The sequence below is a fragment of the Synchiropus splendidus genome, chromosome 16 (assembly GCF_027744825.2).
Source record: "Synchiropus splendidus isolate RoL2022-P1 chromosome 16, RoL_Sspl_1.0, whole genome shotgun sequence".
Taxonomy (NCBI): domain Eukaryota; kingdom Metazoa; phylum Chordata; class Actinopteri; order Syngnathiformes; family Callionymidae; genus Synchiropus; species Synchiropus splendidus.
This window is the reverse complement of record NC_071349.1, coordinates 20359247-20383938: the sequence shown is the minus strand read 5'-3', so window position 1 is coordinate 20383938 and position 24692 is coordinate 20359247. Positions and strand designations below refer to the sequence as shown.

At 51.6% G+C, this 24692-nt stretch overlaps 3 protein-coding genes across 6 annotated transcripts in view; all 3 read left to right on the top strand.

Moving 5' to 3' along the window:
* The window catches only part of kif6 (kinesin family member 6), a 33038-nt gene extending 16587 nt beyond the window's left edge, over window positions 1-16451 (top strand). The window contains exons 12-22 of one of the 3 annotated variants that reach the window (XM_053844482.1): window positions 949-1096; window positions 3461-3622; window positions 8362-8464; window positions 9256-9311; window positions 12837-12887; window positions 13257-13338; window positions 13412-13547; window positions 14436-14536; window positions 14937-15101; window positions 15537-15700; window positions 16048-16451. In XM_053844482.1, coding sequence (XP_053700457.1) covers window positions 949-1096; window positions 3461-3622; window positions 8362-8464; window positions 9256-9311; window positions 12837-12887; window positions 13257-13338; window positions 13412-13547; window positions 14436-14536; window positions 14937-15101; window positions 15537-15700; window positions 16048-16064 — 1185 coding nt within the window. In that variant the 3' untranslated portion in view covers window positions 16065-16451. The remainder of the gene's footprint in view (window positions 1-948; window positions 1097-3460; window positions 3623-8361; window positions 8465-9255; window positions 9312-12836; window positions 12888-13256; window positions 13339-13411; window positions 13548-14435; window positions 14537-14936; window positions 15102-15536; window positions 15701-16047) is intronic. The other 2 variants (XM_053844483.1, XM_053844484.1) reach the window with 2 other exon arrangements.
* Window positions 16452-16870: 419 nt separating this feature from the next.
* Window positions 16871-21611, top strand: LOC128747024 (potassium channel subfamily K member 16-like). 2 transcript variants are annotated; one of them, XM_053844537.1, is made up of 6 exons: window positions 16871-17820; window positions 17879-17993; window positions 18416-18582; window positions 18646-18814; window positions 18879-19092; window positions 21512-21611. In XM_053844537.1, exons 1-5 carry the CDS (start codon window positions 17608-17610, stop codon window positions 19073-19075), a joined length of 861 nt encoding a protein of 286 aa, XP_053700512.1. In that variant the 5' UTR covers window positions 16871-17607; the 3' UTR covers window positions 19076-19092; window positions 21512-21611. The 2 variants fall into 2 exon arrangements, with proteins under 2 accessions (XP_053700512.1, XP_053700514.1); XM_053844539.1 differs by lacking the exon at window positions 21512-21611 and having other exon boundaries at window positions 17247-17320; window positions 17407-17820; window positions 18879-19626.
* kcnk17 (potassium channel, subfamily K, member 17) lies at window positions 20162-23374 on the top strand. Its single transcript, XM_053844640.1, has 6 exons — window positions 20162-20377; window positions 20424-20535; window positions 21483-21626; window positions 21996-22162; window positions 22270-22438; window positions 22502-23374. Exons 1-6 carry the CDS (start codon window positions 20162-20164, stop codon window positions 22717-22719), a joined length of 1026 nt encoding a protein of 341 aa, XP_053700615.1. The 3' UTR covers window positions 22720-23374.
* Window positions 23375-24692: the final 1318 nt, after the last annotated feature.

Below are 24692 nucleotides of genomic sequence, written 5' to 3'. Positions count from 1 at the left end.
AGAGGCCCTGAAGCAGCCCCACACCATGATGCATCTTCCACTGTTATTGGGATGAGTCTTTGATGCCGGATCTCAATTTTGGTTTCATCTGTCCACACAACATTTTGGCCGGTGGTGCTGTGGAATATTGAGGCTGTTGAAGATGCTTTCCAGCTTCAGACAAGTCTAAAGTTGTGATAGTTCTGAGCACTCCTTTGTGTAAGGCATGCGAGGAGAAGAGCGACTCTAAACTGCCCCCGATCGAGCCCCTGGTAGGCAGAGCGACAAACCTGTCCTCCAACATCTGATTGAAAGTGATTTACTTTATGGTGACGGTTTACCGTCTCCATGACTGAGGAGGGAAAGAGTATTTTCTCATGGCCACACTCCTGTCTAGACACTGGCCTTCTCCACTCATTTGCTTTCCAATTAGACACGAGGTGTAATGTTGACACTCTGACATGAATGGGTCTTTTTGTTTGCTCTGGAGTGCTGGAGGTTCTTGACCTGGTAGATAAAGCTCACAACATCTCCATCAGGGAGCAGATATGACCGAGGGATTCAAAACATTGAGGTAGGAGAAAGGAGTAGCCTTTGATGGGACTGTTGCAATGGTCTGAGACACGTCCAGTTCTTCCTTTCAATTCATGCCTTAGTGAATGGATCTGGACGCCACATAAACAGGCGTTAGAAACCTGCAGTCGATCTTGATTCATCTGGATTGTTGGTGAACATCTTCACGTGATGCAGCATAAATCACATCGGGTTCACATCCAAGGGTTTAATACATTTTTTGTTCACGTTTGTGGATAATATTTATAGGAATCAACCTCTAATCCCAATGACATTATCCTTGAGTGAAGGTCAGAAAGATTTCTGTTGTGTACATTACATGTATCAAAAATGAGTTCATTTATTTGAGTTATTATCACAAATCCCTCTCAGTCTTCCGTACCTGTTTGTCTGCAGACTCTGATTCTGGACAAAGGTGGACGAGGCAACTGCCAGGATGGACGACTGTCACCTGCAGCCAGGGCTGTGATGCAGGAAGACCATCCGAGTGCTGCAGAAGTTGTGAAGTTGAAGGAAATATTGACACAGCGTGACAACGAAATAAGTATCCTTTGTTCAGTTCAACTCAGTCAGCGTCTGCTGAGTCTGTGTGCTACTGTCCAGATGAGCTTCCAGGAAGTCGAGGGAGTTTTCATTCACCGAAGCAAGCACACTCATGGTCCAGTGGCGGGGAGGTCTGCACTCCCTGAGTGCCTTCCTCTTTTGAATTGAATCTATCAAAACAGGGAACGTGCCTCTCCATGACTGAAAAGCTTGCTATTCTTCTGTGTAATCCGACCTTCCCACGAATTGCTCCTTGGTTTCTGACTGCTTAAGTGGGTCAGTCCTTCATTGCGAAGCTCCATCACTGGGCTTCTCTCTTCAGAATGACTGTTGAATGTAAGCTGTCTAGCAGAACGCCTCTTATCAAATGACACAAATGAATCATCAAAACTATTCATCACACTTTGGTTTTTCACACACTTCAACCCCATGGCTTTCTCCAGCTTCTCTCGCTGTGGCTCGTCATTAAATCACAACACATTCATGGGGAAATTGAGACGTTTGCTTGATTAACCGCAAAGTCCTTCTTTGTCCAAAATAAATCCCACAAAGTGCCATTATTCATGTTTAAAAGACGCACTTAGTGCTGCATGGACCATGCTGTGGGCCTGCTCCTCCAGACGAAGGTTTGGATGTAGGAGCTGGAGGATAAACTGTCAGCAGCTCCATCACGGTGGTCTGTCTGTTGTGGGTTACACTACCAAAGTTATAGGGATGGCATCACTTCCATTCAGAGCTCAATGACTATACACTCCTTAAAAGCCTGTGGCCGTTTTAGATGTGTTTAACTGGCGCACTGCTTCCTGTGCTACTGTCCCGGGGTTCCCAGGTCGACACTGAGGCTTCACAGGCCTGGACATGAGAGGAAGGTTCCTCTCCCCACTGTGTGACCCTCCGTGCCAGTGCAGGCACCTGGTAATGTTTAGCTGACACATACTCCACTGACATGACGACAGGGCCAACCGTTAAGCTAACAAACACACCCCAGTCATTTGTAAACAGCTGGGGTTGCCGTGCCACTGTGCTAAAATGAAATGTTCCTCTCAGATCTGATGGCCAGTAAGAGCATGGTGTCCGTCTTCCCTGCCAGGAGAAGCCTTGGGAGAACCCAGGAAGAGTTGAATCTGGGTTATTTGGTTTGAGTGTGAAGAAGTTGACAGGCGTGCATGGGTTTGCCAGAGCAGTTTAAAGGAGACGATGATATGGTGGTGGTGTGGAGAGAATCAAGGTGCAGTATTAAGCTTCCACTCGTCAGGTCTTCTCAGCAGCATCTGCTTCATGGAAAATGCTAATAGAGGGTGACAAGAAAGACGAGAAGGTGAGATTGAATGCAGATTGTAGCACATCATTGCGAGTGCATAGCATGTTAACTATCACTTCCACCTCCATATAGCAGACGCCAGTGGTAGGTTAACAGGGCTGAGAGCTCAATGATGGGGAAACCTGGCCAACGGCTGAAAGTAATAGCTGCTGTGGAACAATGACACGGAGACGCCGCCGTGTGTGTGTGTGTGTCTGCTGAGGTTGGCTGCTTGAGGTCATGCTTCTCTTCTTCATCTCCACTATGAACTTGGCTTACTCTCCCACATCTCTGCCACTTTTTGAGGAGCGTACCAATCACACCATGCTACAAATCCATTGTAAAGTTTTCTTTAACAGGTTGAACTAAAGCAAGCGCCTCCCTCCCGCTCTTTGAGCTATTCTTTAGTCAGCGTTCATCATGAATCTTCATAGAAGACTGACTATATATTTAGCAACAATAAACTGCGCTCCGCTTCCTGCCTGTGTCTGGCCATCTGAAAGCAGTTTCAGAAGGAAACGTATGATCAAGCCCAAGGTGGCGCGCGGAGGCCAAATCTAGGAAGCTATTACAGTAAATCGTCTTATTGCCTGGAGATGGGTCGTCATGAGAACGATGAAACGTGTTCTTGACAGAACTAGTGTGAGCTGAAAACAGCAGCTCCTTCTTCACAGGCTTCCTCTTCGAGCCACACCAGCATATGGCTTCATCTGAAAGAGAAGCCTGTGTGGAATCTTGGCACAGTCTTCAGCCTCCCTGGCTCCTCTTCTCTCTCCTGATTCGTCCGTGGCTTTCACTGAGCCGGTGATGTCAACAGTCTGACTTGATTCAAAGCTTGCAGAGTAACCCTGCTTCCTTGTCTCTTGTTGTTTTCTTTGTGTCACGGCTTCCAGTCATGGGCTTTTCATCTGCAGTCCTTCTACTGTAGATGTTATGTCAGAAGTGTGCAGGATGCTTTCCAATCGCCCCACATGTTTTGATATCTCTTCATCCTTTTCTCTTTATTCTATTTCTCCACTGATTTTTCAACATATTGGAAGGTTGTCTTTAACCCACCGCCTTCAGGCATCCTGGGAAAGATGTTGAAGAAGGAGAAGAAGAGAGCTGAGGAAAGCTCTGCTCAGCTCTCAAGTGTGAACAAGGCGGAGAGTCAGTTGGAGCCCAAAGGAAGCCAGCAGGCCCCCCCTGCTGGTCCAAATGGATGTGCTGTCCACTTCATGAAGAGAGGTATTTGAAAATACATCGGTTCCTCCTGAGCCAGGATGTGCTCCATCAGTAAAGTCCACATGTGCACATCCCAAACAAGTCCTGCTGACTCAGTCTTCCTATCTGCCAGGCATGTTTGAGCTTTACGAAGCTTGGTCCCATCATCCTTCCTCTAAAGAGGAAAATGTCAGCGCTCTCTTCTGAGTGTCTTGGTGCCTGGAGATGTTTGATAGGGTGGGGAAATCGTTGAGCTTCACGAAGGCATTATTAACTGGTCTCTGGCCTCAATGTTGGGATCTTCTATCTAAATTTTAGTCTCAAATTGGATTTAGCTAGCTCATTTGTATTGACACGCACGTGTCCGTACCCTCCCTCCGCGATGGACTGGCGACTTGTCCAGAATCAGAATCAGTTTTATTGCCATGGTCAGTGAGGATCCCACCGCCAACAAAAACAGGATTATAATAAAATACAGGATAGGATTGACTCCAGCACTCCCCGAACCCTGAACAGGACGAAGTGCCGGTTTACTGACGATGTATGTATGTTCGTACCCTGCACCCGCCCCAGCTGTGAGACACAGTAAGTATGGAACTTGGAATGAGGCCGTTCAACTACCCAGAACTAATCCTCAATTATAGAGGTCTCCTTCCCCGGATCTTATGAATATGACTATTCAAAACCAGACAGCAACCTCAGCGATGCCACGAAGCCAAGTGGTCAAGGGCCTCCCACTTTGAAAAATGGCTGTCAAATCACGAGATCATTTTGCTGTGTCTGTATGATTCATCCAGCCGCACGGTCCGTTCAAACTAGAGGTGTCTGTGAGGTTCCTTTCCTGGAGCGTACGCAGCTGAGTGCGTCAGAACATCATTCAATACGATGAACCTGCTATTTGACGCGGGTGGGGTCTAAGCCTGTAATATATCCTGGAACATATGGCAGTCAGTGAAGCCACAATTCTGAGACACTTTCTATGCTACGTGTCTTTCTGACTCCATTGTTGCTGTTTGATTGTAGCCTGAGAATAATGGCCAAGGTGACCATCCTTTCTGGACATTGAGTGCACCCGAGTGTATGCCGCACCCAAAACATGTAAGAAGGGAGTACACTTTGTACATACAAGTTGTGGTGCAGCAGTGGACAGTTCTAATGTAAATAAAGCATCTGTGATTTCAGTGGTCTGAGGTGACAAGGCTTAGTATCACCATGGCAAGAAACACCTTTGCCTGTAAAAATCCAAATACTCACCACAACATTTTTAAGACGCACGTCTAGTCCTCAGCATGCAACAGCCAACACTTTGAACAGCAAAATAGGATCAAAATGCTTTATTGTTCATCACATTACCAGAGGAATACATAGGAAAGCACTGAGAGAGAGAGTGCAGACCTCCGCCGAGCGATTCATTTTCACCCCCAAACTAACGGGTTAATGGGTTGTTGGTCTCCAATGACTCAACAAAGCTGCTGCATTCAGGTGGTTTTTTCAAATCACCTTTCAAGTGAGATATTAGCTGTCATGTCATTCTTCAGATGCAAATGTTGCTCACCTGCACTTGTCCTTTGGACCGAGCATCTATGCTTGGAGCTCTTCTGTGACTCGCAGCTGGGTTTTGGTCGTCCGTGTGGTGATTAACCTGAGCCCTCATGAGGGACTGGATTGCAGCCACGGGGCAGGGGGGTCCGAGCCAGCAACCCATCAGACTCAGGCAGCTAACCGCAGCTCCCTCATCTTCCCTGACATTTTGTAATGCTGCCCAGTGTGGTAATAAGGCCAGTGGAGAGGTAATTGCAAACAGCGAGCCTGAAAGAGGAGCCTGGTTAGGAAAACAAACACATGTTTGAACGTAGTCCAGCCAGAATTAGGTGGTAGGCAAATCAATCTTTTTGGGAAGAAGCAACGAGGAGCTCTGTGATGCATCACAGTCCATCTGTGGTTTTTCCAGTCTCTGGTGAATGAGGAGCCAGATACAGAAAACAAATGTGCTGTGCTAAATCCTCTATTCATTTGCTGACATGTGACTGAGGTCTTTGTTGGGCCATTTTGCTTGATAAATACCCAAAATGTATTTCTCCTCCTTCATCACTTATCTGCGGCGTGGACCCTGCCGCGACCTTTGCCCTGGTTAACTTTAGAAATGGTCCCCAAAGACATCATTCTTACTTCAGCTGCTCTATAGTCTAGTGAGAGTGTGTCCAGGAACCTTGTGAAGTCAGGTGATCAGCGGTGGATCAGTGAGAACCTCTCAGGAGATGGCTTCATGGCTTCAGATGGCCCAGATGCTCAGAGTCATGCAGTCAGTCTGCAGTGACGCGGTGATGTCTCCGAGACGCTCTGGTCAGGGGGAGATGGAATTGACGTGAAGTCACATGTTGCACATCTGGAGCTGCAGTTTTCCCTGACCCACTTGGAGAGACTCACCCAAACATATCGACATGAGATCATGCTTCTTCACTCAGCTCTAATTGAAGACAAAGCAACACAATACTGCTCCCTGGATGTTAACCTGCTTCTGTAGCGTATAGTGGAGGGAAAGTGTTGTCGACTGAACCTAAGCAAGTTGCTGATGACGATGACATTTCCATGGACAGCGTTCACAAGGTGAAGTGGCGTCTAATGAGCTCTAGTGCTCCATGCATCCCCAGCCCTCCCGGGTTGAACCCTCGCCTCTCTCCAGTGTTTCCACTCCTCAGTCTGTGGAAGTCATCTGCATAGCTAACAAGTGACCTTTGTCTCAATTAGAAGCTCATTGACAGCCAAGATGCCTCTCCCTGCGGTCCAGCGCGGAGAGTCTCCTGTTTACTCAGTGTGAGGTCGCGAATGAGTGGACACGCTGTTCCCGCCGGTATTTAGGCTCCTCATACTGTGTGTAATGAGATGCTGATGATTCCTGCAGGTCCTCTACACGTCTGCTGGAGCTCAAACATCTACAACTGCTTATCGCATAGGCAGTAATATGACCAAATGGATTGATGAGGAATATTGGTTGCTTGAGGGCACAGACAGCGACATCGTAAGGGCCCCAGCAAAAGACCGCCTGTGTGACACGTCGCGTCTCTGGCATGCTCCGCACCAGAGAGGGCAGACGAGGGCGGTTGCCAGAGAACAGAGGAGCACATGAGGCTGGCTGCTCTGAGCAAAGGTTTGCATCGGAGCTGGTTGATTTGCTGGGTGGTTTTTAAAGGCAACCACCTGCTCGCTGATGGGAACGTGTAAAACTGAAGGTGTCGTATGAGACACTTCCAAATAAATGTCCCTCGAAGCCTTTCATTTTTTCATCAAAGGCCACGCTTACTCTCATCGTAGATTTAAAACTACTTTACTTTGCATCGATGTTGCCGACCAATACGTGTACTGAGCATCTCGCGGTCAGGTGTGAGTGAAGCATATGACCATTTGAGGCGCTATAGATACCAAGAGGCATGACATTGTGAAACCTGAAGGAGTGCCGACCCAGGACATCCAGGACTCTCCCTAAATCCTGCTGCAGTCTTCCACAGCTCCTGAGCACATCTCAGATCCGGTTTGTGCCGAGACCGTGGATGAGGCTGCACACGTCATCATTTCACTCAGCAGCGCGGGGACGGCAGCACTGCAGGGATGTTGACACATTTGAAGAGGCCAGTTCCCCAGGAACAGGGCACTAGGGGCGTCTGTGAGCGGCTTGCCTTGTCGTTGGTCGGCTGCCTTCTTCTCTGTTGTATGGTGTTAATGTTGGCGGATCAGACCCATGGAGATCCTCCTCCTCACTCTCTGCCAGGAAGAATCTTGCAGTGACCCATGAACTCCCCAAAAGACCCGTGATCCACGGCGCCTGTGTCGGGTCATTGTATTCCCGGCCATTAGTGGACAGCGGCCGCCACGTGTAGCGGTGCCAGTCTTTCTTCTCCAAAAATGTGTTGAAAGTGCAGCAATAGTCACGACAGGCTCTTTGTTAAAACTCTGTGGTATGTCAGCACTTGAGGCTTGGAAAAGAAAAAGTTGGAAATTTGGCTTGGCTTCCACCTGATCCAGTTACCCCACAAATTATACAACAGATGATGTCACATCACTTTAGATATTCCTGGAATGTTGCTATTCAAAGTGCGGAGTGTTTTCCTCTCAGAGAGCCTCAGCCTCATGTGTTGAGGTTGGCGCTGGCTGCACATGCCTGTGAGCTCCCTGCTGCTTTCAATCAGGACTTTTCTCAAATGCAGAAACAACAGCTCTTGCTGGCCTCAGTTCATCTGACATGAGTTAGTGTCCCGTGAATCTTTGCTGGAGTGAGTGATTTTATTCTCAAGCACTTCTGAAGCTGTTTTTTAATGGCAATTCATCAGCGGGACGTTTCAGCTAATGAATCAGCTGATGACAAAGTGCACTGTTCCAACGCAGCCTGGGTTTATTTAACCTGATATCCTGTTCCCATCATTATTGCTGGAGTATTAGAAGCAGACGTTCCAGTTTCCGGCAGGAATATGGCGTCAGCAGATATGGCACGTTTCTGCTGACTGCCTCTAAACAGCTGTTCATACTAACCAACTGCCTCAGGCTCAGGCTGCATGCGCACCACTTTCATGAACACCTGACGTCTTTCTCTTGTGTTACCGACATGAAAACACACTAACACCTCCCTGGGTACCTCCCCAGGTGAAGACTTCTCTAGGATAACTGAATAAACCGCTTCTTACTGCCGCAGCGCTCCATTCAAACTCTATTATTGTTAGCATTAGTATTATCATTATTAGACTCTAGATGCAATGTTTTTCCCCCAATAGGTCCACACTTGTCACAGGGAAAACAAGAAGCCTTCCAGACCTTTGTGATGGACCACAGAGACCATGTGACCATCGAGGAAAACAAGCGCCTGCTTAAAGAAAGGTAAACATTCTCAACACAAGACAAACCATCTCCATGTTGAGCTTTGACACACTGAGGCGTCTCATTGTTATCTGAGTAGTTTTGTGGTGGAAACTAAAGAGCCACATTTTATCGGTTACCTCCACTGCGGGGCCTCGGAGTGGAGGTAGGTAACTGATAGCCAAGCCCGTTAGAGGGCAGAGCACGTATGACATCGAAGTACTTATTTGCTGTTCAGTTATTTCAGGATGATTTAATGGAGCTTTTGTGCCTAAAATGCTCATCTCAAAATAGTCCGGCCCCAGGTCTGGGCAGTCCCTTGGTAGCGCTTCCCTGTGACCTCTCAAATGCATGCGTGTGTTGCGTGTCCAACGGGGCGATGATGCATGGCTGGTTTCTGTTGTGTTTTGGTCTATAGTGTGTGCTAAAGCACTTGGAGCCACAGCTGTGTCTGACATGTGCTTCGTCAGTAGAGTCTCATTCATCTAGTAAGTCCTTCCAGATATTGACAAGTCTGATTTGAGAATATAATGTCAATGATTTTACGATAATGAATTCTATTGTCAACGAAACACAGTGAAGTGGAAAGTGTTGGTCGCTACTTCAAGTTCACATAAGTTTGTGTGTTTTCTTTGAGTGTGGAGCTTCTGCACCTCTCAGCCAATGTCAGCTGAAACCGTCTCCACCAGAGACCTTGGTCCAGGATCAGCGGTTGTAAACTGATAGATTTATGGATTTGATCTTGAATCTGAAGAATGTTTATGTTATTAATGCTTGTCAGCATGCGTTAATGTGTCCTTACGTTTGAACAGGTCGGCTGAGGCCAGAAAACTGGGGGAGCAGCTCGGTGATGCCAGAAACAACATCAGTGAGTTGCTTTTAATGTGTTTGAAGCGCGGCCGTCTGTTAACGTCAACAATGACAGTGGCGAAGCTTGAAGCCTGGTTTCCTCTGTCCTTTATGGAGCCACGCTGCTGGGCTTCTGTTGCCCTGCCGATGATGTCGCAGGCCATTCTCATTTGCCTCCACCTTGTCTCCCAGCCTGTAGTTTAACAAGCCAGTCAGGCTCTTGTTTGATGACTGTGAGCGTGGTGCAGGTCTCCTGTGGCTAATGACAGGTAGCTGAGTCTTGCTAAGTCAATGGAGGCCACAAACAATGAAGCAATTTACCTCCAGAATGCGTGCGTCCAATGGGAGACCACACCTGATGTTGTTGGCAGATCCCTCCCTTCCTCAGAGCTGACTGGTGCTGAACACACCACTGTGCTGTATATTGAGTGCTGCGCTCCCAGTCTGGCTCCTCGTGGTAGGTATCTCTCTGCTCATCTGCCGCACGTGTGTCTCCTTCTCCGTCAGCACATCTCCACACTAGCTGGAGTCGGCACTAGTCTGGATGCTATTTAGCGCAGTCTTTATAAGGCAATTGATCTTCTTACGTTTCATTTTCAATTCTGGCCACAGAGCCAGAGATGCTCGTCTTTGCTCTCTGGACTCAATTATCATGGATACTCTATATTCATTAACGTCGTTGGTCTGTTTTTGCCACTGAAATGGATACGCTGGCTTCACGCCTGCCTCGGATCCCGCTCGGCGGTTTGGTGGCATCACGCCGGCGGCCTCACAGCTTTTTTAGAGTCTGTGAGTCTGCTGTTGGCCAACGGAGCCGTTAGACCGACCTGTCACTCATCATGCAGGAATGATGTGTGAGGTGTGTTGGGCAGGATTTTTCACAACGTGCTGATGGTGTATTTCAATGGAATTACCATCTGTGTGTTGTTTGTGTGCTCATGACTTGAGCCTTTCATCCCACTGGTCCAAGCTGGAGCAAGTACCCGCAGAACTTTCGACGCTGTCAGATATCATTTCATTGTTAAACACATGCAGCTGCATTCTTCCCAAATGAGAGACAGTGTTTTTAGTGGAAGGTTGTTGCCTCTTCTGGCTGGAAATCGGAGCCATAATATTAAGCTCTGCGTCTTCTTGCCGTCTTGGAAGCTGTGCTTGGAAATGTTACACTCCGTGTCTCATGGTTGTTGGAGAACATGGAAACAGTTTGCACTGTATAGATCAGCCATTCTGTCGGGTGGAGGCTCCCAGCACCAGGGTCAGTGCTTTCTCTTGGTTTATGGTGTGAGTTTTGGCTGCACTCAAATGTCGTGGAGTCCAATCCCAGTGGAGCAGCGCATCTGCTGAACCTGATCCAGGTGCAGTGGAGGATGCAAATATTCCAAACCATCAGCAAATCACGTTGGTCAGGCTTTTGCTCTGCATAAATACAAGCTGCACTGTATTTCGTTCACCTTTGAGCAACAACATGGGCAGCTTCACAGCCATGAGACGCGGGTCACATGACCTGCACTGTGGGACTAATGAAGGCCATCTAATCTAATCCCAGTTTTGTTCTGCGGTTTAGTGATGGACTTTACGCCAGAGGGAAAATACAGTTATGATGCATTCATCGTTTAGACAGGATTGGCATCAGTGACCTGAGCGTTCCAGACTTGAAGCCACACATGCGTGCTAAAGGCTAACGGCAGTGTTTAGAGCCTGGCTTCCGTTGCGCTGGTTCAAATCCCGCTCTGGTGGAGTTTCATGCTCACCACACTCAACACCCTCTCAGAGGCTGGCAGTTGAATGTCCTTCTCACCTCTTGGATCGGTGTTTGAGCGACAGAGCCCATGTCACCTTCAGGCCACACAGCTGTTTATGGAGGCTGGTGGCACTGGCTCCGACAGAGTGAAGGGGGAAACCCTGCCTGGGTTTGAATTGGCTGCGGTGTCCTGAAGCACACACAGCTATCAAGTGACGCGTCGACACATCCATCACGAGCGGAATCTTTCATGTCAGTGACAGAAGTTTGAACACGGGAAGGTGGGAGAATACAGCGGATCCACGCCTCATCTCATGACTGATCATTAGCCAGTGGTCATGTGCGGCAGCTTCTCTGGCTGCTGGACTCTACACACATTAGTGCCTGATGAAAACTGCTGGGTTTAGTATCCGCATGGTTGCTGTGGCGCGCTGACAGAATAGACCGCTCTTCAGCGCTCTCTTTGAATTTGATTCCCTGCTTCTTCCTCTTCTGAGAGGCAGCGTCCTTGGAGAACTGGAGGAAGAGCCTCCTCCGTTCCCTTCTCCTGACAAGTCAACTGCCTTCTGTTGCCCACCAGCCTGCTGCAGTGTGAGACTCTCCCAGATGGCAGAGCATCTCACCCCCTCCTGCCCACCAGTGGCGAGTGCTTGCATGTGGTGGGACTCTGGTTTCTACAGTGCTCAAAGTCGATGACCAAAGACCAGAGGTGAACATAGACTGAGAACGTTCTTCACTGTGATGGGAGGGAACTACATCCTGTCTGTGAGTTCCAGCTGATGAACTACACCTCCTCCAGTCAGGCGCTCCACTGTGGACGGCATGTCCCACCTTCAGTGGCTCAGACCCAGATGAGTTGATCCTCATCAGAATCAGAATCCAATCTATTGCTATGGTCAGTGGGGATCCCACCAACTAGGAAAGTGTTTTGGAATAAAATAAAAAGAGGGGAGGTTCTGGTCTGGATGGACCGTAGCCTCCTGCCCGAGGGTAGAGGCTGTTCCTCTGATAATGGACTGCAGCACCAGAGGCCCAACCAAAGACCCTCTCCACCAAGGTGCGGCTGAAGTCACTGCTTCCTTGCCTGATGCTCCCTGAGCGCCTCCCACTGGATGCCCTGGAGAGCACAGAAGCTGGAGCTCTCACGTCCAGTTAATCGGCTGCCATCTGGATTTCTTATTTGTGAGTGACCTCAGAGACTGTCCGCCCGTCTTCCCCAGTAATGACCCAGTCATTTGATTCACTTACCTGTTTATTCTGATCTACATGTGAAAGGGCCTGTTTCAAGCTCAAGTACGCCCAACTCTTGGAAACACACGCACACACACACATCTCCTGATAGGGCAATTTGAGGAATTAGGGAAGGAGAGTGAGAGGAAAAGCAGATATGGATGAGAGGTCCCACCTGCTGGATCCGCGTTCCTCCCTTCAGCCTCCCTCCTGCAGTTTCCTGTTCACTGAGGGACAAGAGTTCACACTGAGGCCTGTGGAGGGAGCTGTGTGACCACATCTCTCATCACACTCATATATGAGCAACTTTGGGTCATTACAGTTGTGTCAAACACATTCAAGAAAAATCAGATCGAGCTGTGAATCTGTCCTGAAAGTTGTCTGACCAAAAGACACTTTCTTATTTCATATGATTTGTTTGTATTGAAACTAATGGTGGGCCTCTATTGAAAGAAATGAACTGGAGGTTGCATAAGGGATTTGTTGTGTTTGTGTGGTCATCATGGATGTGTTGGTTATGACATCACATTGACACAACTGACTCAACGTTCCATCTTTGCCTTCTTCATTCAGCTGAGCTGAAGAAGCAGTTGGAGACACGACAGAGGCAGCGAGCAGCTCAAGGTGAGACAGGACCCAAACCTGAAGAAGACTAGTGAGGCTGCACGCTGCAGGTTTGGTCGCTGCCCGTGGACTGATCCTGCGCCGGGGACTGGACTGAGGTGGGACATAGCTGCTGTGGAACCCAGGGGGAATGGCTGCTCAACAGTCATCCACGGTCTGCTGCTGCAGAAGTGAAACATCTCAGCCCAGTTTACTATCATGCAGGTTATTTGTGTCATGCATCAGAGAGGACACTTGCATCAATGTGGTGTTTACATCAACGTTTCTCCTTTTGTTCCAACTCACTTCTGATGGATGTTGACGGAGGTCTCACCGTGATGCAGTGTCACAGTGTCCACGTGTGGATTATAGGTGGCTCTCTGTCCGTAGGTGTTGTCCTGAACTCCAGGGAACTCGACGAAGACCCAGTGGAAGAAAACCTACGTAAGCATATCGAGCGAGAGAAAACGGGGTGAGCATCAGGCCCACCGAGCAGATGGTGTTTGGAGAAGTCGACGGCTCAGTCTGTTGATTGTTGTTGTCAGATACAAGAACATTGTCAGTCGTCTGAAAGCTCTGAGGACAGAGATTGAGCATCTGCAGCTGCTGCTGGAGAGGTCAAAGGTCAAGCTGCAGAGGGACTTCCATCAGTGGTGGAAGGTGGAGGCTGGCGGTGAGCAGGTGAGAGGTCTCACCTTCACATCATGTTGCTGTCATGTCTGTCTGTGCCGCAGTGCACGCCTTGAGGCTTGTTGAGAAAGAGTCAAAACAAAGAGACATTTTGACAGAATTCCATGTGACAAAAGCCCAAATCTGGATGGAAGCCCTGAGCCTCGGCGGGATTCTTGTGTTTTCCCCTAACAAAGCCAAGACGTGCCTGAGCAACAGTGAGACCTCACATGTGTTCTGTCCTGGCAGAGAATGGCAGGAAGTAGGTCATGGGTTGAGTCAGATTCTTCGGGGTGCAGACATTTTGCACCCTAAGAATAGTTCACATTTGTGTCTTGTGTATTTGAATGAACTCCTCTTGGAGGTGCTGTGTCTTTCCCTGTCACTGCTGCGCTTCGCTGCAACTGCCTCACACAGAGGAGGAGACCAAGATCAGCAGCGCGACACTGAGCAGGGGGACGTGCCACTTGCTTGGGCAGTCCGAGGTGCAGCCTGATATTGCTCTGGAAGTCGTGCTGTCGGGGGCCAGATGTGTTGAACACAAGTGAGATGGCTTCCTCCCCTGCACTCCTCACTGTCTGCAGTGATGAAGCCTGACTTGCTCAGAGGGCAGATGTTGAGCAGACGCTTCTCTTTGTTTTCAACTGTGAATGATGCGTCTGAGCGAAGCCTGTGAACATCCCGCTGACAGAGCAGTCCAGAGGAAGCCGGACAGCCGAGCAGGAAGCCGGTCCTTGCCAGTTTGGGTTCCAATTCCACCAGCTTTTATTGGACACACATGTGATCGATTGAACAGTGAGGTTTTTGACACAACACAGTGCTGAGGGCAGCATGCTGGTTTCCCTTCCCTCAACTGTCTTCACTTGTCATCCGTCCTTATTTCGTTGTTTATTTCTCAAGGATTGCCAGCAGGAGTCCGTCAGTGAGGAGGCGGACGCACGTCACGGGCTGTCACCACCACGAACCCGATCACCATCTTCACCTGCCACTCCAGATGCTGCGTGAGTCATGTTCACAGCTGAGTGTTTGTGGCTGCTCTTGTAAGTCTGCCGTCTGTTTGCTGTGACTCAGTGTGAGACACTCGCTGATGGAGGGTGCATCTAACTTGGAGCTACTGAGAGTCTACATGTGCATGGCCCACATGCGAGGTTCCTCCCTGAAAGACCTTTGTCCCAACAAATAAAAAGCAGCACTAAAACCCAACTCGAGATGTGCTGCCCTGCTCTGGCGTTACTCTTCTAACCAAGGGCATCATGCAGTTGATCATTTGAACGCCCGTCAGGCACAGACGCGCGGCTTTGTACCATCGCTCCCTCTTGTGGCTCAGTCTGGAACATCACGTCATGATGTGACGCCACGGAAGAAAACCCTGACAAGTCCTGTTTTTGTCTGGTACTTTAGATTTGAGAGACATGGAGGTCGCGAATCAGGCTCGGAATGTTCAGCGGACTCCAACCCGGCCTTAAGGTCAGCTCCTCCAGGAGCAGAAGGTCCAGTTCACCTCAGGAGCCGCTCCTCCAAAGACGCCGCGGCGGGTGGCGCGGCTGACCGCACGGCAGCGTGGAGGTACTGATGTCCCCTCTAGAAGCGGAGGACTGTTTTACTTCGTATTAGTTAAAACCTTTCTGATTGAAGAGAGTCAATACAAGAAACAGCTTTGACTCGTTTGTGTTCAGCTTGCTGGTGACGTCACAGCTGTGTCGCGGCATTACGCCGAGTGAGGTCGCTGTTCGGCTCCTCGTCACCAGCTGTCACCGGCCTCTTTACTCGACAGATCTATTTGAATTGTTATTTTTGATTGGATGCATATTTACTTTTCATGTGTGCGAGGTCAGTGATTTGAAAGTGACGAAGGTCACGTGAGGTGGGTGAGGAGGAAAGCTGCTGAGAGAGGAGCTGCGGCGCGGGGCCGCAGGGTCGTGGCCCCCGGCCTCCCTGCTGTTGCCAGTGTGAGCCCTTTGACGCAGCGCCTCCTGACTCCAGCAGCTCTCTCTTCCACAGAGGCGGTGAGGCAGCAGAAGCTGACTGTGTGCTGCTTGTGTGTGGCAGAGACCTCTCCAGCACCGCGCTCTCCTCCTCCTCTATTCCACTGACCGGAGATCAGCGGGTGGATGCTGACATCATGGCCTTCGTCAGAGCCAGGCAGAAGCTGCTCAGCAGGACAGGTGACGTCACATGACCTTCTCCATGTAGCATATGCAGTCGATGTTGGCTCCTGTTAGGAGTGTCTCGTGTTTGTGTGTATGTTTAGTAAACAAAAAAAAAAAGCTCTTTTTTGCCTTTGTCAAACGCATATTAAAAAAAATGTAAAGAAGGTCAAACCTAATAGTCTTTAGATGTGAGATCATTAAAAGAAAAACACAATGAAAAGGAGACCAACCCTTCGTTTTCACCCTGAGTTGAGCTCTTCTTCTTCTCCTCCACCTGAGCAGAGACCATCAGATCAGAGCAGATCCCCTTCCTCCACAGTCCCCAGGTCCAGTGTCTCTTAGATCTGTTGCTTTGATTTCAGGGACGTCCTGGCGCTGAGGCGAGGTCAGAGGGCAGCTGTGACAAGCCAGTGACAAGGTGCTGGGCGAGGACTTCACCAGACCTGGGTCCAGTTTCACTGCCGCGACTCAGAATGGAGCTGCGCTCTCCACTCCATCTGCTGCTGCTGGTGTCCCACAGGTCAAGCTGGAGGTCACCGGCTCACACTTTGTCCTGAGAGAGTCACGTGAGCACGTGGAGGGAGCCATGGCTCCTGACTTGGACTGTGACCTGGGACCAGTGCAACCAATCAAGAAGCGAGGGCTGAAGTCTGGCCTTTCAGTGAGTCCATGGCAATAAAGACTCTATTTTGAATCATGCCAAGTAAATCTGAGCAGCCGTCCTCTCCGCCTCCTCCTTCACTGCTGTGCAGCACTTTCAAATCACTGACCTCGCACACATCAATGTACATTTGATCAACAATGATAATGCCAATAGATGTCTGCAGTAAAGTAAGCTCCGCCTCCTGAGGTGCGGCGTGGCTCACTAGAGACCTCCTCCCTGACTCGGAGCAAAGCGTCTCCTAGCGACCCACAGGTCCCCTGTGAGGACCGAGCCCTCGTGGCCCTGCGCTCTTTGCATGGCTTTGCCTTCATTTGTTTGGTCGAAGACAACAAGGAGCTGCGTGGTTTGCATGCGGGCTGAGAGAGGCCCTGCTTCATGTGGGGATATCTGTCAGTTATCTTCCATCCTGTTCAAACAGCCTGGCTGCGTATTTGCTCAACACACTGATGGAGGAAAAACCAACAAGTGCAGTGGGGTTTGCGTGATGACCACGGTCCACCAGGGCTGGGTTATTAATGAGGAGCCGCCATAAACCCTCTGGTCGTCCCACCTGTGTTTGGCCATCAGCCATGTGACCAACCAACGTCTGGTTATCAGTGCTGTGCTTGTGAAGCGCAGCGACCTCCGACCTTCTTCTGCTTGGCTCCTGTCATGGAGAACATGTGGGTTTTCAGAGCACAACCCCAGAGGGGGCGCGCCATCCCCACCATGTCCTCGCCGCCATCTTTCCCCTGGTCTTTCACATGTCAGATGCTTTGAGCAGACCTCGGCGCCGGGTCCTGCGGTGACTCTTCGTGTGTGTCGACCGGAGTGTGTCGTCTGCTCTGTGTTGCCGGTGATGTTCTTCTGAGGGTTCTCTTGTCCAGGTGGCTGCTGTTGAACGTGGTGCTGTGTGACATCATGCGTCCTCACGCCGGTGACTCTCAGTGTTGTTTTCTGGGTGGAGGCTGGTTGTGTTCCACCATCAGCAGGTGCCAGGTGTTGTGCCACAGCAGAGGCGCTTCACGCTTCAGCAGCTGGGTGGAACATTAACTTGAGTGCAGCACTTCCTTATTAGTGTGCAGGCTCCGACGTGAGGGTCCAGATGTCGCTGACTCCGCTGTGGTGTTTGATCATCGCCAAGCAACCCATCGATCGGCGGAGCGTCACATGACTGTCAGCTCCCGACTGGTCGCTGCGCTGCTCGCGACATGGACTTGTCCAAGTCCCTTCTCCCAGTCTGACCGTCCACGGGTGTGTGGAGCGTGCGCTGCTGTTGATGGCGAGGTTCCAGTTGACCGAAGTGAAGCTGAGCTGGACCGCGCTGCTGGTTCTGGCCCATTTCACCTACCTGCTGCTGGGGGCCACGGTTTTCCAGCTGCTGGAGCGAGAGGCCGAGAGCAACAACCGCAACCATTTTCAGTTGGAGAAGTTGAACTTCCTGGCCAACTACACCTGCCTGGACGGGCCGGCGCTGGAGCAGTTCGTCCAGGTTTGGACCCTGCGCCGCGACGGCGCTCCCCGCGGCTGACTGCGTCTTTGGTTCCCAGGTGATTCTGGACGCTTGGGAGAGCGGCGTCAACCCGTCAGGCAACTCCACCAACCCCAGTAACTGGGACTTCAGCAGCTCCTTCTTCTTTGCTGGGACTGTGGTCACCACCATCGGTAAGAGGCGGCCACGACTCTCGCCGCCGCTCGTGATCTCGCTGACCTCAGGCGCGTGCGAGTGGCTCTGAGGAGGACCCACACCTCCACCTTCTCCCTGCTCTCCTTCTCTAAACAACCATCAGCTACTTTCCTGCCTGTGGCCGCCATCTTGTCTTCTGACTGCGACGCTCCTCAGATGTTGTGTCATGTCCCAGCTCTGACTAGAATGCAGCAGAAACCCACCCAAACACTTCTATATTTTTTCACAATGGTTGTGAAGATGATCTCTTTATACGTGGCAGATCCAGCACAGAAGCATCTTGACTCAGTCAGTTGAAGCTCTTCTGAACGGAGGATTGAGATGAGAACCGAGCTGCTGAGATGGTGATGGGCTTCACTCTGACTGCAGCGCCTCGCTCAGCTGTGCCTCTGCCCCACAGGTTACGGCAACCTGTCGCCCAGCACCGTGTCGGGTCAGGTCTTCTGCGTCTTCTACGCGCTGTGTGGCATCCCGCTCAACGTGGCCTTCCTCACGCAGGTGGGCAAGTGTCTCACCACTCATCTGTCTCGGGTGCAGCGAGGGATGGTGGCCGCCGTCGCCCACAAGGTTGGAAGCGAGTCGGCCTGGTATCGAGCCATGAAAGCGCTAACGTGCTGGCGGCTTCTCCAGCGGGCGGTGGAGGCCCTGGCCGTCAGCTCCTTCTTCCTCAGTGGCAGCCTGCTCTTCCTGGTCATCCCGCCGCTGCTCTTCAGCTACGTGGAAGGCTGGTCCTTCGGCGAAGGCTTCTACTTCACCTTCATCACCCTGAGCACCATCGGCTTCGGAGACTACGTGGTGGGTGAGTACGGCAGGCGCCGCACGGGTGTGGGCCGCTCGCCGCTGACGTGCTCGGCGCCTGGCAGGGAAGGACCCGGGGAAGGAGTACATCTCTCTGTACCGGAGCCTGGCGGGGATCTGGATCGTCTTCGCCCTGGCGTGGCTGGCGCTGCTCCTCAACACGGGCTCCCGGCTGATGGAGCGCCTGCTGGCCTTCAGGAGGCAGAGCCAGGACCCGGGCCTTCAGGCGGCCACTAAACTGGACCGTCTGTCCAAAGCATAAGCCCAGACCCGCCTCAGGTCCAGCCCTCGCTCTGCTCTGAAATGTGGACAGCTAACTTCCATGTGCTTCTCCCTCAGCGTCAGACTCTCCTCTGTAACCACAGGAAGCCAGTCTCCCATCCCAGCGTCACTGCTGTGGCCTCACAGCTGACCCAACATCAAACCCATGATGATGAGCCACATGTCACTCTCATGAAGCATCTGACACGCTGGGTGTGGGACCAGTGAGACGCCTGGTGGGCGTGGCTCAATGGACCATCTGATCCACTGGACTCTTTCATGGATCCAGATTTAAATAACCTTGGATTAAAGATGGCTGCCTGCTGCATGAATGTGTGTGTGTGGAAGCACCGACACTGGGGTCGAGGAAGCGGTGACCTCTCACCCCAGAGTGAGGGCACACGTGAGCCTGAGCCTGACTCCAGCTGCTGCCACCTGCCGACCGCTTCTGAACCTCCGGAATCCTCTCCGCTCCAAGTCTCTCAGAGCAGGGACAGAATCTTGGTTCCTCTGGGTGAGAAGCTCCACGCTTGATGAGCCGCGTGGATCTAGTCTGAGACCGCGACCTGTGGGGTCGGGGGGGGGGGACGCAGGAGTCATTGGACCCACCTGTTGTGTGTTCACTCCTGGACCTGAACCTGGCCGCGGGCCAGGCGCTCCCACACCAGGGGGTCGACCGGTCACCGCGGCTCTGTGTGGCCGTGTGTGTTGTCATGAGAAAACTGGTCAATAAAGTGTGTCAGGAAAAGGCGTGCGAGTCTTCTGCTCCCACGGAGACGCTTGACATGTGGAGGTGAAGAAGAGAGTGCGGGCAGGGTGGGAGGCCACTGGGAAGGTGAGCTCGTCTAACCAATGCACCGTCGGGTCTGGCAACTGCGGCGTGGGACTTGAGTTTCGGTGACTCTCGGCGCTGAGCTCCGACCTTTATCTAAGACAAACACATGAACGGACCTGATGCGGTGAGCTGAGCCGAGGCTGATGTGGAGCTCAGCTGAGCAGCCGCTGCTTTGCATGAGACGTCCACTGAGACACAAGTGCAGGTGGAGTCCATTTGCCTGGCCACTCAGCTGCCCGCGTCCCTGCCGACATGACCTTCAAGGCCTCGCTACGCCGGCTGAAGGTGCCGTCCATCCTCCTGCTGGGGCTGGTGTACGGCGCCTACGTGCTCATCGGCGGCGTCATTTTCTGGCAACTGGAAGGAGACCTCAACCAGCGGGACATCAACCGCATCCTGGCAAACAAGAGGGAGGTCCTGACCACCTACTCCTGTCTGAACCAGAACGGCCTGGAGGCCGTGGCTCAGGTGAGCTCAGCGGACAGCACCGCACCTCAGAGCAGTGGGGCCATAGGAAGAGGCTCGCCTGGACGGGGAGCCCGACTCTCTGGGCTCTCTATACCGCTCACACTCGTCCCACACATGTTTCCTGCGGTGTGTCGCTCAAGAGGATCTGGAGTGGCTGCGTAAGCGTCTTGCATCATTTCAAAGCAGCTTCCTTCCAAGCATGAAAGGTCTGTTGAATATTGAAGGTAAAAACATGGGCCCACAGCTGAGTCCTGCTCTCGGGAGCAGATTCACACTCTGTCTCTGATCAGTCCTTCAGCTTGTCCTTTGATGAGTTCCATCCGCAGATGGAGACACATCAAAGGACTCAGAGGTCGCAGAGATGAAGATGCTGAGCTTCTCTCTGGGAGTGAGAGCAGGATGATGATAGGATCAGAGGTGTTCAGGAGACCAAGTCAGAGAGGCTGGATGGAGATGGTTTGGACATGGACAGAGGAGAGAGAGAGAGAGAGCCAGTACAGTGGTAGATGAAGATGTTGAGATGTTGGAAGTGCCAGGCAGAAGGTGGAGAGGAAGGCCACAGAGGAGAGTGATGGAGGTGGTGAAGGAGGACATGAGGTTTGGAGGTTTGAGAGCAGAGGAAGCAGAGGACAGGGGGAGATGGAGGAGGATGATCCGCTGTGGCCACCACTGAAGGGAGGAGCCCAGAGAGACAGATGAAGATTCAGCACTGAACTGCTGCTTTTAAAACTTCAACTGATGCGGTGCATTATGGGACGTCGATGGTGAGCGCAACAGTAGGCTGATGCTGCAGGCCTTGAGTAAAGTGACCTGCCGACTGGAAGCACAACACTTATTCATTCACCCTCAGTTGCATTAACCCTTCACATCATGGCTCTCTCCGAAGATTTGGCACCGTTAGCTCAGCTGTTAGCATCTGCTGAACAACAGGTTTGGTGGGGAGTTGTCCCAGTTGATGGTGGCGCCATGATGGCGGGACGGGAAGCAGAAGCAGGAGGCGTGGCTGCTCCACAGCAGAAGTGGGCGCCATCTTGATGGTGCCGGGGCTTCTGCATGCAAATTCTGACTCTGGCTCGCTGCTTTGCCTAAACTGCTTTACACACAGGCAACATCAAGCCGTGTTTCTCCTCGCAGGTGGTCCAAGACGCGTCCAAGGTGGGTCTGAGTCTGAGAGGAAACAGAACCACAGACGGCTTCTGGAAGTTCACCAGCTCGGCTGTCTTCGCCGCCACCGTGGTCACAACCATAGGTGAGGAGCGGGGACCTGGCGCTCAGTCGGGTCATGATGGGGACACAGCTCCCCAGAACATGGTTTCTCACATCACCTTCATCACCTCTCATCCCACTTCGGACGCCGTTTGTCATGCTTGACTTGACCTTTGACCTTCCGCCCCCGCGTGTCCAGCGCAGGCCTCAGGCTGGTGGTGGAAGCTGGTCCCCAGTGACCGGCTGTGATGAGAATACAGCTGAGCCAGAGGGGAGCCCTCATCCAGACCCTCAACCCTGCAGTTCAGCAGGTGCTGCAGTGGCAGGCGTCACCACCAGGGGGCAGCCTGCACCCCACACCCCCCTGTGCCTCTCCCAACTGCCAGGCGCCTCAGCCTCTGCTCTGTCGCAGGTTACGGCAACATCAGTCCCAGCTCCACGGCCGGCCAGATCTTCTGCGTCTTCTTCGCTCTGTTCGGGATCCCGCTCAACGTGGTGGTGCTGAACAAGGTGGGGAAGTACATGCTGGCGCTGGGCAGGACCATCGCTGAGTTCCTGGAGAAGAGGACGGGCCGACCGGTGAGCAAGGCAGCAGAGGCTCCGCCTCCAGGGGGGCCGCCGCGACGCTGACCTGGCGCTGCTGACCTGGCGCCGCTGCCCTGGCGCCGCTGCCTGTGTCTCCGCAGAAGTGCACCCGCTTCCTGGTCCACCTGGTGTCCTTCCTGTGCGGCGTGGTGCTCTTCTTCATCGTGCCCATGCTGGTCTTCCAGACCTACGAGGGCTGGACCTACTCACAGACCATCTACTACTGCTTCATCACCCTCAGCACCATCGGCTTCGGGGACTTTGTCGCCGGTGGGTGGGTCTGCGTCTCGCGCCCTCGTTGCCGGGCCTGACAGAGCGCTGTGTCCCTCGCAGACAGCAACCCGGACCGGAGCTACCCGGACTGGTACAGCTTCATCATGGCCTCCTGGATCTTCTTCGGCCTGGCCTGGCTCGCCTTGCTCATCAACCACGCCATCGACATCCTGGAGCGCCTCAACGGCTACTTCAAACAGCGGCTGGGCCGGAGGGAGCCCTCCACCCAGACGGAGACGGAGAGCACGGACGCGCCGCCGCCGTCGCCGTCACAGTGAGCCGCCGCGACCGGGGCCGAGGGAGGACCGTGGCTGAGCCATGACGCCAGGAACCACCAGGAGAAAGAGCCGCGCCCGAGTCGTAGACAACACAACATAGAGAGTAGCTCTCCCCCCCTCGCACCCCGAAACATTCCCGAGTCAGAGTCGGTGGTGAGCTCAGCACTGAAGCCGCTGCCTTCAGGTCCTGCGGTGAGGGTCGAGTATCGCCCCCCGGTGGAGGCCGGCAGAAATGCACCTGCTGCCTCCAGTCGCTGCGCACGAGTTCAGGACGAAGAGTCGATTCAGAAGGCGGTGGAAAGTCGACGAATCCGCTTCGATTTGGGACCAAACACGAGCTGCAGACGGAGCTGTTCAGCTTCTTCGCTCTGCGCAGACAAAGTCTGTTCGGATGGATGAAATAAAAAGGCACTTTTCCCCTCGGTTTGGAATCTGCACTCGTTCCCGGAACAGCTCAAGTGTAGTGACCTGTCTGGCCACTAGGTGGCGGGGCAGCGTCATGCCTGCGACGCATCCCACTTGTATCGAAGTGTCCTTCCTTGTCAGGTGCGACGCTGCGTCACATCCACTTCACACACACAAAGGTCGAGGATCGCTTCACTGAAAATCAGTCATCTGTCGGTTACTTTCCAATAAGACTCATTTCGACGACATTTCTGCCAAAAATACTTGCTTTTCATCCCCGGGTTGCATTTGTGCTACCTTGTTTTCAATAGTCTCATCTTTCCTTCTGTTTTGTTTGTTTTTCAATTAAATATTGACTGACATCATTTGATCGACGTTTTCTATCCTGTCCGTATTGTTCCTTATTGTTGCTGCTGTCATTCATGAAACGATACCTATTTTTAGCAAAGTGGTAAAATTCAAACATTTTTTCCAAATATTTTTTTACACTCCATTTTTTTATCGCTTTAGAAGGCAGATGATTTTACTGTTTTCTCATTTTATTTTCGCCTTTTTTCCATACATTTTTGAAATCACTGTCTAAAAACCAGGCACAAGTTGAATTTTCTTGACCTTTTAGATGTTTCAATTTTCTGACACTACAATTAGATATACTTTATATATTGTACTTGTATGCTTTTCTCTCTGTATTTATTGTTTTTGCAGCAGCATGATTGCAGCCGTACGTGTTCCATCCATATTCATCTCTATGATTATTATCATGATCATTTTCAGTATTCTATTTCTTTTGGGTCCATCGGAAATGTGCTGTGAAATGCCACTGGCACGGCTGGTCACATGCTCAGTTGGAAGAGGCACCGACAGGTCAACTTGACTTGTCCGAACACTGCATGACATGAACTTTCAGGAGACGCGAGCTGGAGATCACAGGGCCGAACCACCAGCCTCGACTGTGGGGGGCTGCTGCAGGCACATGACTGGCCTAATGTTGGTGCTAATTTCCTTTAGTTTCAGCCAAGACGGAGCTCCTCCCGCGGCTCTGTCCACAAGACTCTGTGTCGGGAGAGCGTCGCCATTACGCTCCAGAAACCAACTAGAACCACGCGACCACATGTCAGGTGACCGAAAATAGCTCTGTCTCTTGTAGGTCTTAACCAAACTGTGGAAATATCTTTAGAAACAAATCATATTGCACCGTAGTGTATTCTTTAAAAGTGAGATGGAATATTTGACTGAGTGAACATTGTCTTCCCATCACCTCACAGATCAGCTGCTGTGCACAAACAAACTCCGAGCCAGCAGAGGGCAGTAGATGTTTGGCTGGAGCTGCTCTCAGCTGGACCACAGGCCTCTGGTGAAGGTTTGGTTTGGCACTACACACACACACACACACACACACGCCTGTCTCTCTCTCTGTCAATGTGGGGACCTCACCCTTTCCCCAGCCTCTCCCCATCCATCATCCATCATCCATCCAGGACCATGACCTTCATGCTGCCTGACTGTTGGAGGTCTTGCTGGAGACCGCAGGAACAAACCTGTGTCCAGTCCACGTAAACAGGGATCCT